General features: G+C 53.6%; 1 protein-coding gene across 2 annotated transcripts in view; it reads left to right on the top strand.

The window, feature by feature from the left end:
* Positions 1-15,750, top strand: part of RPS6KB1 (ribosomal protein S6 kinase B1) — a 718,570-nt gene that overhangs the window by 339,489 nt on the left and 363,331 nt on the right. For both annotated transcript variants that reach the window (XM_069615097.1, XM_069615096.1), the window contains exons 8-9: positions 740-830; positions 1,018-1,108. In XM_069615097.1, the coding sequence (XP_069471198.1) occupies positions 740-830; positions 1,018-1,108 (182 nt within the window). The remainder of the gene's footprint in view (positions 1-739; positions 831-1,017; positions 1,109-15,750) is intronic.

Here is a 15,750-nt window from a genome sequence, read left to right as displayed (position 1 = left end):
CTATAATCCTAAACATAGGATTTCTAGACCCTAACACTAATATTTCCTTAACATAGTTCCTGAAATAATTGCTTGTGCAGGTTGAGTGAAATAAAGGAGTTTCAAAGTTTCCATTTCTGTATTTCCTCCTTTATTTCTTAGAAATATACTAACTCCCTTCCACTTCCCCTCCCACAACCAGGTTCAATACAAGGAACAAACCCCTATAGAGGGAATTGTATCAAACATTGAGGTAATCATTTTGAAAGTGGTTTGCTGGATATCCCATTTTCATTTTAGACCTATTCACAAATGCCTTGGTAGATGTTGCATGTGTGCTGTCTATGAAATGGCTGCTTTTTAAAATTGTGCAGCAAACTGACGTTAAAGCTCCCATAAAGTTGGTACTCAACATGATGGTCCTCCTTCTGTGCTCCTCTTGAAATAGTCAACAAAAGGTTCTGTAGCTAAGTGTGATGGGACCTATCCTATATGCTGAGTAATCTTATTTCTCAAAAATAAGGTTTTGTCAGAATTTGGATGCGTCGCTGTCTCTCCCTTAATGTAGTTTGCTTCATACTGGTATGCCCCCAATTAGATATGTTGGACAGCGACTTTGTGAATCTAGTACAGTATGTGCCAAGCACCTTGGCAGTGCTGAAGTGTAAAAATCATAAAAACCGGGAGTGAGGGCATTCATTCTGTGGCTGTGTTGCAATATTCAACTATGAAACACAAACCTGTCTTCTCTTCTTTCTAGGGCACGTAAAGTTGACCGATTTCGGCCTGTGTAAGGAATCCATTCACGATGGGACAGTCACACACACTTTCTGTGGAACCATTGAATACATGTGAGCTCCCTTTTAAACTGAATTTATCTGCTTAGGACTTCTAGCGACTGTTGATATTTAACCCCACATTCCCAAAAAGCCCTTCATTGCATTGTATAATGTATTACTGCCATTTCATTGTTTGAAGGTGACAGAATGTGGAGAGTAACTGTTATGATTCTTTGTAAATGTTTGTTTCTCTTACCAGGGCGCCCGAGATCTTGATGAGGAGTGGCCATAACCGTGCAGTAGACTGGTGGAGTTTGGGGGCGTTGATGTATGACATGCTGACTGGAGCAGTAGGTGCACTTTGTGTACACTTTGATTTCATATTCTGTACCACACTGTTCAGGTGCTAAGCAGTTTAGGCATGAGGATCATGCCTGACCACTTTCTTTTCTTAGTGTTCAAGTTTCATTCGAGAGTGCAAGGTTAGAATTCCTGCTGTTTTGAAATCTGCATAGTGATAGTGAATGTACTCATAAGTCCGTCTCCTTTCCTCCATCATTGTGGGCGTCCCCAACACTGGGACGGTATTGGAACCTTTGGCAGCGAAAAATTGAGCCCCACTCCCCTAAATTTAGTATAGCATGCAGGGGCACAGCCTCGGGTGTAGGAACGCCCTGCCTAAGCCCAGTCCTTCGGTGCCTCACCTCAGTCCCTTTTTCCGCACAGGCGGTGTCGAACCTGGCAGCCAGCGCAGTCTTTTTTTAGCTTTCCGCTTGCTCCCCTTTCGTTTTGTCAATTCTTATTACACTTCCCTTCAGTGCTTCACCTCCCCCGGCGCATGTGGGCCGCAGGATGCTTCACGAGGTGTTGCCTCATGCGACCATTCGGTCCCACCTCGGACCCCCATCCACTCTGAAGGGCTTGGGTCGCGACCACCGCTGGAACTCATGTTTGGCCTCCAGCGCTCTTGGTCACAGGGCATTGAAGGATAGTTTGTCGTGGTCGAGTGGGTTCTTCCACACTTCTCCTCCGCCCCATCCTAAGGATTTCGTCGCCAGGACCTCTCCAAGACAAGGTAGGCCCTCTGTTCAGCACAGCGGCTCCTCCCTCGGGGTTCTTGCGGATCAAGGTTCTTCTTTTCTGGCAGGCCCAAGGCCTCTAAGGCTACTGGCTCCCAAGCCGATGGGCCCGGGGGCTCTTCCGGGCGGTCTGGGGACAAACCTGTAGCCTTCCAGGCTACAGGCTCGCAAGCTGAGGGGGGGGGGGTAGTGACCCTACCAGGCTGTCCTCAGAAGGACGATAAGGCTTGTCCTCTTATTCTACCCCAGGGGGGGTAAGGGATCATAGAGTGCCACCGCTAAGATTCTGTCCTTGGCTAGATCCAGTACGGCTACTGGCACAGATGCCAAGGGCTCCCAGCTGACCAGAGCTTTCTGAGTCCGTGAATAAGGGCGTTACGACTGCCGGCCGGCCATCGGTTCAGTGCCTACCAGAGGGATCTCTGAGGTCTACGCTTTCTATTTGGGTGCAAGACCCAAGCTGTATCCTCTCGTGACTGAGGCCTCTCTTGGCTTAGGGCCTTCGCCCCCTCCCACCAGGGTGTGGCGCAAGGCTGCAAAATGGCACTGTGGCAGGGCCTGCCAGGCAGGCGGCCATCTTGGATACAGCTCAAGGCCCGCCAATGCTCTAGCCCATCGGATGGGCTTTTCAGGATGATTCCAGCCCCCTTCCCTCGGGAAGCGGCAACAGATCCTACAGTGCAGGGTTCTGGTTCCCTCACGGCTACATCTATCCTCAACCTGCTCCCAGTATGAGCAAATGGACTAGGTTTTGCCATTGGGCTCGTGACAATGTTCTGGACCCCATCTCCTGCTCTTTGGATGACATGCTGGCTTTTTCAGCATACCTGGTTTGCTCAGGAGTCCAGGTGGATACTTGCTGCAAGTATTTGGTGGCTATCTGGGCTTACAAGAATTCCCCTGCACATTGTCTAGGCTTTTTCCTCTGCTGCATAGAACTCATCAGGTCTGGGACCTCAGTGTGGTTCTAGCGGCTTTGCACCTCAAGCCTTTCGAGACGATTGCTTCTTTGGACATCCGCTTGGTTACAATAAAGACTGTTTGATTGGTGGCTCTCAAAGATGCGTTCAGGGTTAGTGAGCTGCAGGCATTGTCCACGTGCATGCCATTCGCCACATTGCAAGATGAGTCATCTTGCGTACTCACCCACATTTCTTGCCCAAGGTGGTGGTGGGGAGAATTCTCAAAAATGTGGTAATTCCTTCCACCTTAAATGTTTAAGGTATTTGTACCGCGCACCGTCACCAACGGAGTTGGTCCCCAGGCGCTCTGGCAGATTTGTAAACGATAAGGTGGGATGAGTTAATAAGGTGAAGAGGGAGTGGGATAGTGAGAGGAGTGGTGTTCTGTTGGCAGCTTCAACTCGGCATACACCGGGTGCTGAGCTTTGGTGCGGGTATTGGATCAGTGTCAGTCTGCATGTGCTGTTGGTGCGGCTTGTGTTGTTGCAGTGTTGTGAAGTGCGTGCGGCTGCTTGTGTGAGTTTTTGAGTGAGATAGGTATTCAGGGAGTTTGAGCTTATATTAGTTAGTGGGTTACCTGACATTTAGCATGCTAACATTCACAGTTTTGTCTGTGTAGCACTTGCTTACCTTCACAATCCTATCTAGATGCTACGCAGGCTAATGTTCAGAATTGTATATAGGTGTGGGCATGCTAACATTCGAGTGTCACCTAAGTGAGGCGCTTGTTGACCTTGACAAGTATGTTAGTATGTTATGCAAGGCAACTTCTACAATCCTGTCATGAATAGGTTCAGTCTAGTGGTCACAAATCGTTCTAAGTATGCCTGGTGTGAGTCTATGGCAGTCTGTTATTGGAAGCTAAAATAGAGTGGCAGGGGTTTTCTGGAGTGGAGTAATTGCTCTACTCCCCACCCATGCCACACTCAGTTTTTGTTGGTGTCTGTTTACTGCTGGCTTCATTGGCTTCCCCTGCGGACACCAGCAGACACATCTTGGAGCCGCCAATGAAGGAACCGCCCTTGGCCTTGGGGCCCTTAGCCGCAGGGGCTACCGGGCAGAGCGCTGCCCTGAAGTGTCCTTGATGTGCTAGAGGCGGACCAATCAGGGCTGGGGATGCGGGCTCGAAGCAGGAGGCGGGCGGGCATGGGCAGGGGAACAGCGCTCGCCGAGTGCGCTCTAGTTCCATTTAAGCACAATTTAGGCATTTATTTGGGAAAGTATGCAGGTGAGGGTCAGACACTTATTTTGGCCAGGGTGACTCAGAAAATCACCCAGGTGGAGCTACAGTGTATACACTGAGCAACGTGGATCTCAATCCACCAATCAGGTTCATAGGGCGGGGTGGGAGGGAGAGGGAAGTTGGGAGCCGGGGAAGCTATGCTGGGCAAGGCCGCAGCACAGGCACAAACGGGCACCCAGATGGCAAAGGTAGGCCCAGGAGAGTCGCCACGTGCAGCCTCACTCACCTGGGGCTCAGGATGGCAAAGAGCACCCAGGTGAAGCTACGGTGTATACACCGAGCAACGTGGATCTCAATCCACCAATCAGGTTGACCAGGCGGGTCGGGAGGCGGGAGGAGGGAGGGAGGGAGGGGGGGGAGAGGGAAGTGGGGAAGCTACGCTGGGCAAGGCTGCAGCACAAGCACAAAGGGGCACCCAGATGGCAAAGGTAGGCCCAGGAGGGTCACCACAAGCAGCCTCACTAACCTGGGGCTCAGGATGGCAGAGCCCCGAAAGGAAGGCACCTTAGAGACTCCTCAGCAACTTTGCTGGATTTTGCGGACTTGATTTCTTTTACCTGTAAAGAATGTGACCCTTTTTTCCACTCATGTATTTGGTGTGAATTTTACCACAGTGTTTCTTTTTGGTTATGGAGTCTAACAAACTAGGCATCATCTTTTACAATTGTCCCACAGCACCTTCAGTGCAGTGGCACAGGGAAGTCCTTTAAATTTCCCAAGGTTTAATACCTTCTCTGAGATAAACTGTTTCCCAGAACAGTAAAGTTAAATTTACTTTACTTAGCATTTTACTTGCTAGACCCAGTACGCCCTATCTTACAATAGAGTGCTGGAGGGGTTAATTGGTATCCCCTGTGTCTAAATGCTCATGTAACATCTTTTGTTACCCTTTCCTCAATCGACTGGCTGCTGACAGTGGTTTCGTTTTGAACTACCAAGGTTTCATTTACCGCGAATGTTCGCGGACCCGGTAACGTTAAGCGCAGGAGCCATCTTTTTCAAAATGGCACCCAGCCATCCTTGTTAAAATGGTGCCTGGTCTTTTTTCGCCAGGTGTTTGTGGAAAGGTCCTTCTAGAATTTTTCTCTGCCCGCCAAACCAGGTTTGGTCTGTTACTTTGGCTTTGGTGGGCTTCAGGAGTGAAACCCACCTCTGGCTCCATAGTGTCTGGGGTAGGCAGGAAGTGAGGGAGGTGCCCGAAACTCCCTGTGCTTGGTCTCCAAGGAGACCCAAATGCACTCTGTAATGATTGGCTGGCTGACTGTCCGGCAAGGACCGCCGCCCTGCTGGGTGAGTAGCAGCTAGGCTGGAATGAATGGGAGAGAACTGAATAAAAGGTGAGTCTCTTGGCTTTTAAGGCAGTGTTGACCACTGGACAAAGGAACCGAAGAAGAGCTTGAAGAGGACGGCTGCTGCAACTCCTGGACCGTTGGTTTGCCCAGTGAAGCCCTGCTGGAGGTCTGAATCACCAAGTTCGCATCGACAGAGAAGCCCTGCAAGAACGACTTGAGTTGGTGGGACCAATCAACTCCCAAGTAAGCCACCGGGACACCCATCTCGGAGCTGGCTGTGAATTTCCTCAGAGTTGCTGCAGGAAACCACAGAGCCACGGGGGAGGGACACCATATTGTGTGCGTTGCTTGTAAGCTGGCCTAAAGCTTTTGGAAGATCCTCTGGACTCCCACGAAGCAGGACCGACCAAGCCTGACCCCCCCCCCCCCCACTCCCCTCCCCTCTTAGTTGAGTGAGGGACCTCAGATGTGAGGAAAGTCCACCTTGACAGCCAGGAACCTCGCTTATTTCTATTTGCTGTACCGCAAGGAGCTGAAACGCGAAACAGCCTCTGAAAGTAAAGTTTGCCAATTGCCAACTTTGACGGTGCCAGTGCAGTGCAGGACTCCCCTGATGTCCTCCCTCTTGTCCCCACGACTGAGACAAGGAACAGTGAGATCTGCCGAGCTGCACAGGAAGTATTCAGCTGCATCTCTTTATTCTTTACCAAGGTACTGTAAAATTAGCCTTTGAGAACTTACCTCCTACTGTGGAAGTGCTTTTAACTTCGACTCACAAGCCTCATCAGCTTGTGGCCCTACATTTGGTTCTTTTTATCGAAGACTCCTAAGAACTTGTGCAGAGACTTGTGCATTTACTTACCCAAAGTGCTGCATCCTATACAAAGACTTTGGCTATTGACTTTGGCTTAGCCTATTGAATTGAATGACTCTTCTAAGTGCTATTTGAAAGTATTTTCCCTGCTTATGAATATTTGTAAATTCTTGTGTTGTAATATACTTTGCCTTTTACTTACACTTTAAGAATATTCTGAATGCCAACAGTAAGATATTAATGTCCCAAGCACCCTTGTTACTGAAGTCACCTGTGGGTGTAGGTTGTGTCTGTGGGCCATCCCAAAAGGGTCTTGTCTGATTCAGAAATTCAGAGTGTACAGTATTGAAGTATATTTGTTACTTTTTTACTGCTCACTTCTGAAGAAGGCTTCATAACTGACTGATAAATAAATTATTAATTGTTTATGCACGAAATCTTGAGTGTAAGTTTATTTGAATACCTGTAACTGTGAATCTTTGTGTAACTCCACTACAGCTCACTTTTTCCCTCTTGGGATAAGCCTGGCTGCTCAACACACTACCAAAACTGTGTAGTACAAGCTTATACCAAAGGTTGGGTTGCCTATACCTGTAGTCATAGTTTGTAGTATTCCCAGAGGGTACTGCATTCAAACTTTGCCTAACAGCATCTACCTAGTTCCTCACGCTCATCTGCGCCTCATGCAATAGTGGCTCTCAAGCCAATGGTGCAAGGCCAGCGGGACGATCTAGTGGTTGTCTCGGCAGTCCTTGTTCAGTTTCTGCAGTGGTGGTGGTCAAGGGAAAACCTTCTGCAGGGGAAAACCTTATCCAGCCCCACAGTAGAAACCACTCTCACCACAGACGCATCTCTGACAGGGTGGGGGTGCGCCCCTTCTTCAACAGACTGTGCACGACGTGTGGTCCCTAGCGGTAGCATCCAGTCACATCAACCTGTTTGAACTGCTAGCAGTGTTCAAGGGCCTGAAGGCCTTCCAGACACACCTCCAGGGGAAGATGGTTCTAGTCCTCACTGACCTCACTACGGGCATGTATTTCTCCAGCATGGGGTCTGGCATGGATTCACATGCTCATGAATATTCCCCGTCGTCAGGCTGGGAATCCTCGGTAAAGAAAAAACCAGTATCAGTTTCGTTTCTGATCTGTCTTTCGTAGTAATAACCAATCACTGGTCTCTGCGTCATACTGACCACAGCCAATGACTGCCCTCTACCTAAGCACCGCCTCTGGCAGCCATCTTCAGATTTTTACCGCACGTTCATGTGTTGGGATCCTCGTGCTATTGCTCTCGAGCGTTAGTGCTATTTTTTCGCGCTTTTTCACAAAAAACTTCGATTTTCGGTCAAAAGAGCCTCAAGCTCCACCGATCCTACATCCGATCAACGGGGACCCGTGTCGGATTCATCTGTGCCCCTCAAGGGTGAAGATTTCGTCGAGCTACACTTCGGAGGACTCCAGAAGCTTCTCAGGCCCGGTCTCGGAGATGGCCCAGGAGAAGGGAAGCTCGACGCCCGGAAAGCTGTTCAGGGCCTGCCCTGGATGCCAGCTGCAGAACGTCTTCAAGGAGGACGAACACTCTTTCTGCCTTTACTGCCTTCATGGGGACAAGACGCACGTGGAGAAGGACTGTGCGTTTTGCGGCAACATGTCGGAACGGACCATGAAGGACCGCCATCAACGTCTCGCCAGCTGGCTGGAGGGTAAGAGCCCGTCTGGCGAGAAGAAGAAGAAATCTGAGCGGTCTTCTAAGACCTTTGAGGGCGCCCCGGCGACGGGGGCCCAACATAAGGCCAAGCACCGCGAGTCCGCTGGCACCGGGAGCGCCGAACGGTCGGGCTCTACGGGCGCCAGGCAGGGCGCACCCTCCCCGGCACCATCAACCACGAGCCAACGCTCTGGGTCGGGTAAGAGGAAGGCCGAGCACCCGGCGAAGCTCCTGGAGAGACCCCGGTCGAGCTCTAAGGCAGAGGAGGAGCGTGGCAGTGCCCCCTCCCTCAAGGATAAGGCGGTGAGCGCACCTAAGGTGGTGAAGGCCTTGATCCATTCGACCAAGCCCTCTATCGAAACGGTCGCGGCGGCCCTGGCCCAGCCTGTGGAGGCTGCACCAGTGGTGGCGGCCTCGGGGCCCAGAATCTCCCTGCCTCCCCGGAGGGAGTCTTCTTTCGTGCCCATCGATAGGACCCCCGTGAAACCCTCCGTGGGGAAGAAGGGGGGGCAGGGCGTCGTCGTAGATTCGGCCTCAACCTCAGAAGAGGAACTGATCGAGGTCTTAAGCCACGGCCTAGGCGTGGAACAAGACCAGCCCGTCGGAATGGGCCCCGACGCAGGTGACGACGACGACATCGTCGAGGATACCGACGGGGCCCCTGCTCGCCCGTCGGATTCCCCTCTGCCAGCGCCGCAAGACAACTCAGCGGCCATTTTGTTGGCTATACAGTCCTTATGCTCCGAGATAAGGACGAGACTACCGTTACCGACGGAGGAACCTCTCCCGTCGGGGGATCCAGAACCGGGACCTTCTGGTGTTCCCCCTACCAAGAAAAGAAGGATCCATCCACCGCCTCCTTTTCAACCGTCGCGCCCCGTCCAGCCCTCCTCCCCGTCCACCCGAGGGGATGATACGGGGACTGACACGGCAGCGACGGGTACGGACGACGAGGCATACGACGAGGATTTTCCGTCGTCGCCTCCCCCCAGGGCTTCTCCGCCCGACGAGATTGGATCGTTCCACTCAATGATCGCCAGGGCATCCGAGCTTTTCCAACTCTGCCCTGAGGAGAAGAAAAAGGAAGGCTTCCTTTACCAACGGCGCGAGACCAAGAGGAAGACGGTCCTCGCAGTGCCTCTGTTGGACGACATTTGGGATGAGGGCCTTTCCCTCCTCAAGAACCCTTCCACGACGCCAGCGAAAAGAGACCGGTACGAGAAAAAGTACCGGGTCCCGGACTCGGCCCCCCTATGCCTCCGGGCGCAGCCTACCCCGGACTCCGTCGTCTCCGCGGCAGCCAGGAAGAAAGCGGGGGGGGGTGCGGCCTCCACGTCGACTTCCCCGCCGGACGGCGAGGGAAAGAAATTGGATGCCATGGGACGCAGAGTCATCTCGTCGGCGGCGACGACGATTAAAGCGGCCAACGCCTTGGCTATCGTGGCCCGCTACGACAGGGAACTCTGGTACAAGATAGCTCCCCTGCTGGATTTTCTGCCGGACGACAAGAGGGCGGAGGCCCTTGAGATCCTGCAGGAAGGTGAGGTGGCCTCGGACCACGCCATCACCGTGGCGACGGACATCGCCGACACTGGGTTCCGCCAGATGGGCAACGGCGTTTGCCTTCGACGTCGCGGATGGCTCAAGGCTACGGACTTTCGGCAGGACGTCCAGAACAGGGTCCTGGACATGCCCTTCGACGGGAACAACCTGTTTGGGAAGACAGTGGACGATTCCCTTCAGGCCATCAAGGCGGATACTGAGACGGCCCGGGCCCTTGGAGTGCTGCAGCAACGGCGGACGCCCTTTCGGAGCGGCGGAGGCAAGGGCGCCTCCAAAGGTTCCGGCGGCGGTTTCGCTTCCTACCGTCAAGCGGCCCGCTCGTCGTCGCAAGAGGCCTACAGAGGACGAGGCAAGTCTGGCGGCCCCCGCCGTCGTCGCCAAGGAGGCCAAGGCGGCAAGGCCGCGTCCAAGCAGGATTGAACCGGCCGTGGGGTCGGGCCCCCACCGAAGCACCCCGGTGGGAGGCCGGCTGGCGGGCTTCGTCAGCGTGTGGGAGTCCATCTCCACCGACCGTTGGGTGCTGGACGCCCTGGCCCGGGGCCACGCGCTCGAGTTTCAAAGAAGGTGCCCGCGCGTCCCCCCCGTGGCCAGGAAAGAACTTCACGTCCCTCAACTTCTCCTGGAGGTAAAGGCGATGCTCAGAAAGGGCGCCATCGAACTCGTCCCAAAGAGGCTTCGGGGCTCCGGAGTCTACTCGCGTTACTTCCTCGTGAAGAAGAAGACGGGAGGATGGCGCCCCATCCTGGACCTGCGACGCCTGAACAAGTTCATCAAGGCGCAGAAGTTCCGGATGGTCACCCTCCAGCACGTCCTGGGTCAGCTGGAGGAAGGAGACTTCCTATCGTCGTTGGATTTGGAGGATGCCTACTTCCACATTCCCATCCTAAAGGGGCACCGAAAATTCCTCAGATTCGTGGTCCAAGGGCGTCATTACCAGTTCAAAGCCCTTCCCTTCGGACTGCGGTCGGCACCCAGGGTTTTCACCAAGTGCCTCGCACCGGTGGCGGCGCAGCTGCGCCGCGAGGGGATTCACGTCTACCCCTACCTGGACGACTGGCTCATCCGCGCCAAGACGAGGGAGCTCGCCGTGGTCCACACGGCAAGGACCGTCCAACTCCTCACGGACCTGGGATTCTCCGTGAACTACGCCAAATCCCACCTGGTGCCCGCGCAAGTCGCACTGTTTCTGGGAGCGAGGCTCGACACAGTGTCCCTTCTGGCCTCCCCGTCGGAGGAGAGGACCAGGACCATCTTGGGCAAGGTGCAACGGATGTTGGTGGCCGACGCGGCCAAGGTGAGGTCCATCAAGTCCCTCCTCGGGATGATGTCTTCCTGCATCTACCTCATTCCCATGTGCAGGCTCCGGATGCGCCCGTTGCAAGAGTTCCTGGATGCGCGCTGGATCCAGACGACGGGCAGCTTCGAGGAAAGGATCAAGCTCGACGAGAGTTTCCGACGAGCGATACGGTGGTGGGGCACCCGCGCGCATCTGACGGCGGGCATGGACTTCCAGACCCCAGCCCACCAGGTGACTGTGACCACGGATGCCTCCCTAGAAGGGTGGGGAGCGCACACCGAAAATCTGCACGCAAGGGGACTCTGGCTCCCGACGGAGAAGTCCCTGCATATCAACGTCCTGGAGCTCCGTGCAGTGTTTTGGGCCCTCAGGTCCTTCCTTCCGTCCCTCAAGGGCAAGGTGGTGAGGATCTTCACCGACAACACCACCACCATGTTTTACATCAGGAAACAGGGCGGAACCAGGTCCCCAGCGCTGTCCAAGGAGGCGCAGGACCTGTGGCATTGGGCCGTCGCCCAAGGGATTCTTCTGGTGCCGTTTCATCTGGCAGGGATAAAAAACACCATCGCCGACTCACTCAGCAGGGAGCTGCGCTCGTGCCACGAGTGGGAACTACGGCAGGATCTGGTGGATCGCCTCTTCCGACGGTGGGGCACACCCCAGATCGACCTGTTCGCGACGGCGACGAACACCAAGTGCCGGAGGTTCGCCAGCAGGTTTCCCCAGACGAGGAGCATGGGCGATGCTTTCTCGTTCCCCTGGGAGGGCCTGTTCCTCTACGCGTTCCCTCCCTTGCCTCTGCTAATCCGGCTCGTCAACCAGCTCAAGAGGTCACGGTGCAGGATGATCCTCGTCGCACCTGCGTGGCCGAGGCAGATATGGTTCCCGGACCTTCTGGACTTGTCGGCGTCCCCGCCAATCAAGCTGCCGGCGGACGCGGATCTACTCTCCAGGGAAGGAGGCGCCATCCTCCACCACGACCCGAAGTCGCTGAACTTGCAGGCCTGGCTCCTGCAGCGCTAGAGTTTGGAGGATACGACATACCGGCCGATTGCAGAGAGGTTCTTGCAAAGGCCAGGGCGTCCTCGACTCTTAAATGCTACGGACACAAATGGAAGAGGTTCTCTGTCTGGTGCCACGCACAGAAGGTTAACCCTCTACGGATTACGGCTCCCCAAGTGCTGCCGTACCTGCTGACGCTGGCCAAAGCTGGTCTGGCACACGCGTCCATCAAGATTCATCTTGCTGCGATCTCCCGATACACCAGAACCACGGGCCGGACGTCCTTGTGGTCTCATCGTCTGGTGAAAGAGTTCATGAAGGGACTGTTCAGATCGTTCCCGCCGGTGAAGGCTCCGGCCCCGGCGTGGGAGCTCAACGTGGTGCTGACCAAACTCATGGGACCTCCGTTCGAGCCTCTGCACTCGGCCCCGTTGAAGTTTCTATCGTGGAAAACAGCTTTTCTCGTGGCCATCACCTCCGCACGACGAGTGGGAGAGATCCAGGCCCTTTCCTGCAAGGCCCCGTACTTGACTTTCCACGACACGAGGGTAGTGCTCAGGACGCACCCCTCCTTCATGCCCAAGGTACCGTCGGACTTTCATCTCAACGAACCCTTGGTGTTACCTGTGTTCTTCCCGTCGCCTTCGTCGCCGGCTGAGAGGACTTTGCACTCGCTGGATGTAGCTAGAGCGCTGAAGTTCTACGTGGACCGCACGAAAGGTTTTCGGAAGACGTCACAACTCTTTGTGAACTTTGGACCTGTCAATCAGGGGAAGGCTCTCTCGAAGGCTTCCATCTCCAGATGGCTCTCCGGCTGTATCATGTACTGTCACCGGTTGGCAAACCGACCGCTGCCTGGCCGTCCGAGAGCCCATTCCACCAGAGCGATCGCAGCTACCACGGCGTTCCTATCTGGTGTGCCCCTGCTGGACATATGCAGGGCTGCTACGTGGAGGTCGACGCACACCTTCACGAAATTCTACTGCGTCGACCGGGATTCCAGGGAGGAGTCCAGGGTCGGCCAAGCAGTGCTGCGCAACCTGTTCGCCTGAGGTGAGCCTGGTGAGGAGGTAAGATGCTTAATGTTGAGTTGATGTGATGCTTAATGTTGAGCCTTTGCCACCTCCCGTGGTTGTGCATGTGTGTACTGCTATGTATTCTTTATTCATGAGCATGTGAATCCATGCCAGACCCCATGCTGGAGAAGGAACAAGTTACTTACCTGTAACTGTTGTTCTCCAGCATGGGTCTGGCATGGATTCACATGCGAACCCTCCCGCCTACCCCTCTGCGGCTCTTCACTTGGTCATACTGCCACTTCACGTGCTTCCAAATCTGAAGATGGCTGCCAGAGGCGGTGCTTAGGTAGAGGGCAGTCATTGGCTGTGGTCAGTATGACGCAGAGACCAGTGATTGGTTATTACTACGAAAGACAGATCAGAAACGAAACTGATACTGGTTTTTTCTTTACCGAGGATTCCCAGCCTGACGACGGGGAATATTCATGAGCATGTGAATCCATGCCAGACCCATGCTGGAGAACAACAGTTACAGGTAAGTAACTTGTTCCTACTTAAACAAGGGGGCACTCACTCTCTAGGGCTCTGCAAACTGTCCCAGATCCTATGGAAGAGGGCTCTCAAACACATGTGCCTCCTTTCACAACATGTTCCAGAGGAATTCGATCTTCTGGCGGATGTACTCCGCAGAGACTCCCCCCCCCCCCCCCCCCCCCCGGTAGATTACGAGTGGTGGCTACAGGAGGACGTTGTACTCGGCGTCTTCGCAGATTGGGGCTTCCCAGAGAGAGACTTATTCACCACTCTGGAGAATGCCCAATCCCCAGATTACGCCTCCAGGTACCCGCGGAACCGCTCCAAGTGTAACAGTGTTTGGATAACATGGTCTGGGAAATTTGTCTACGCCCCCTCCCCCATTTATCCCCTCGATTCCCCTGTTCAACAGAATAGTGCACAAGATGCACCAGGATGATTATGGTGGCCCCTATGTGGACCTGCCAGTCTTGGTTCTCCCATCTCATGGCAATGTCAGTCTCCCCTCCCTGGAAGCTGCTGTGCCCATACAGCATGCTATCTCAAGAGCAGGGGGGGAGGGGGGCACTATATCCATGCCATCAAACTCAACTTAGCAGCCTGGCTCCTGAGGTCATAAAGTTTGGGCACCTCCAACTCTCTCAAATATGTATGGACATACTCAGAGAAGCACAGAAACCGAACACCAGGCATTGCTACTCCAGCAAATGCAAGCGCTTTGTCATCTGGTGTAATTGCAAGGGCATCAATCCTTTTGAATGCTCTTCTAAAGATATCGTCCTGTGCCTAACCCACCTGTTAGATTCAGGACTGGTTTTCAATTCTCTAAAGGTCCACTAAACTGCGCTTTTGGCGTACACCACGTTCCAGAGGAAGGTTTCATGGTGGAAAATTCCTGTAATTAAAGCCTTTATGGAAGGGGTAAAGAGACTTCATCCCCCTATTTCCAAACCAGCTCCCAGGTGGGACCTGAATGTTTTTACCAGACTAATGGGTCCTTCCATTGAACCAATGCACAAGGCTAGCCTTAAAGGACTCTCCTACAAGGCCACCTTCCTGGTGGCGATCACCTCTGTAAGGAGAGTTGTTTAACTGCAGGCCCTTTCAGTTCTGCACCCATTTGTCACGATTCACAAAGATAAGGTGGTTTTGCATGCACACCCTCGCTTTGCACCTACATTTATTTCAAAGTTCCATGAACCACTCTGTAGAACTACCTACCTTTTTTCTAGAACCCCACTAAAGTGGCAGAAAGAAGCCTCCACACACTTGACGAAAGGAGAGCGGTTATCTACTATCTGGAAAAAACAAAGCTACTAAGAAAAACAAATCAGTTCTTTGTTTCAGTGGCAGCTGGTAGGGAAGGGGACCCCGTCTCTAAATCGGCTATCTCCAAGTGGATCGTAAACTGCATCACACTGTTTCTCTTTTGCGATTTATCTTTCACGCTTGGAGCACACTCTACTCGGGGCACAGGGGCTACCATAGCATTAATTGCAAATGTTTCTCTTGATTCCATTTGCAAAGCAGCAACCTGGAGTTCGACTAGATTGTGTCTTCCAACGTTTTCCACATCTTTGACCTGTAATGTCCACAGCTATGCACTTCGGAAACTTTTTCAGCAGAGGGCGTCCTGCGTCGATTAAGTCGGGTCGATGTCCCTCAAAGGCCTCCGTTGAGGGTGACGTCACCAGATGTTATAAATAGGACGCACGGCGCCTGTAGCCTCAGTTCAGTTTTTTCTGCAAACGTGTTGCTTCGTGAAACTGGGTGCGCTTCATGTGTTCATCGATAAAATGTCTTTCTCTTCGACCCTTCCGACTCTGCGGTCTGGTTTCAAGACCTGCCGGGACTGCAAGTCGAAACGTCTCTCACCGACCGGCCGCATTTGTTTGTGGTGCCTGGGTGAGTCGCACAACACCGACGACTGCTCGAAATGCCAATCGCTGACTGCCAAGGCCTTGCGGAAGGGGAAGCTCCAGGTAGGAAGGGGCTCTAAGCCGATTAAGTCTCGAACATCCAAATCTAAGTCCAAGGGGGTTTCCACCGACGACTCGAGGGGCGACTCTCCGCGTTGGAAGGAGTCCCAGGGATCTTGGTCCTGCAGTGGTTCCCGACACTCTTCTTCCTCATCCCAGCACTCTAGGAAGTGCTGTCACCGGTCACCTTCCCCGTCGTCCTCGGAGGATTGTGCCTCGAGGAAGGTAGCGTGCCTGACAAAGTCCTCTACTCCGCAGGAATGGACTGCGTTAATGTTAGCGATTTTTCAATCGCACGGCACGATCTGGTTGCACCTTCTAACGAAGCTGGCCTGGATCGGTAACGTACCGTGGCTCGCACGCCTTCGGGATTGGGTACACAACGTGACTCGCATCGGGAGCCTTCAAGGCTCTGTACGGACAAGGTTTCAAAAAGTCGCAAGAGACGTGCTTCTAGGTCTTGGTCCTCGTCTCCAGCGAGACCGCAGCAACCTATTGAGG

Source organism: Ambystoma mexicanum, chromosome 9, assembly GCF_040938575.1.
Source record: "Ambystoma mexicanum isolate Mex_15411 chromosome 9, UKY_AmexF1_1, whole genome shotgun sequence".
Taxonomy (NCBI): Eukaryota; Metazoa; Chordata; class Amphibia; order Caudata; family Ambystomatidae; genus Ambystoma; species Ambystoma mexicanum.
Note: the sequence above shows the minus strand (reverse complement) of the source record. Positions and strands in the feature narration are given on the sequence as shown.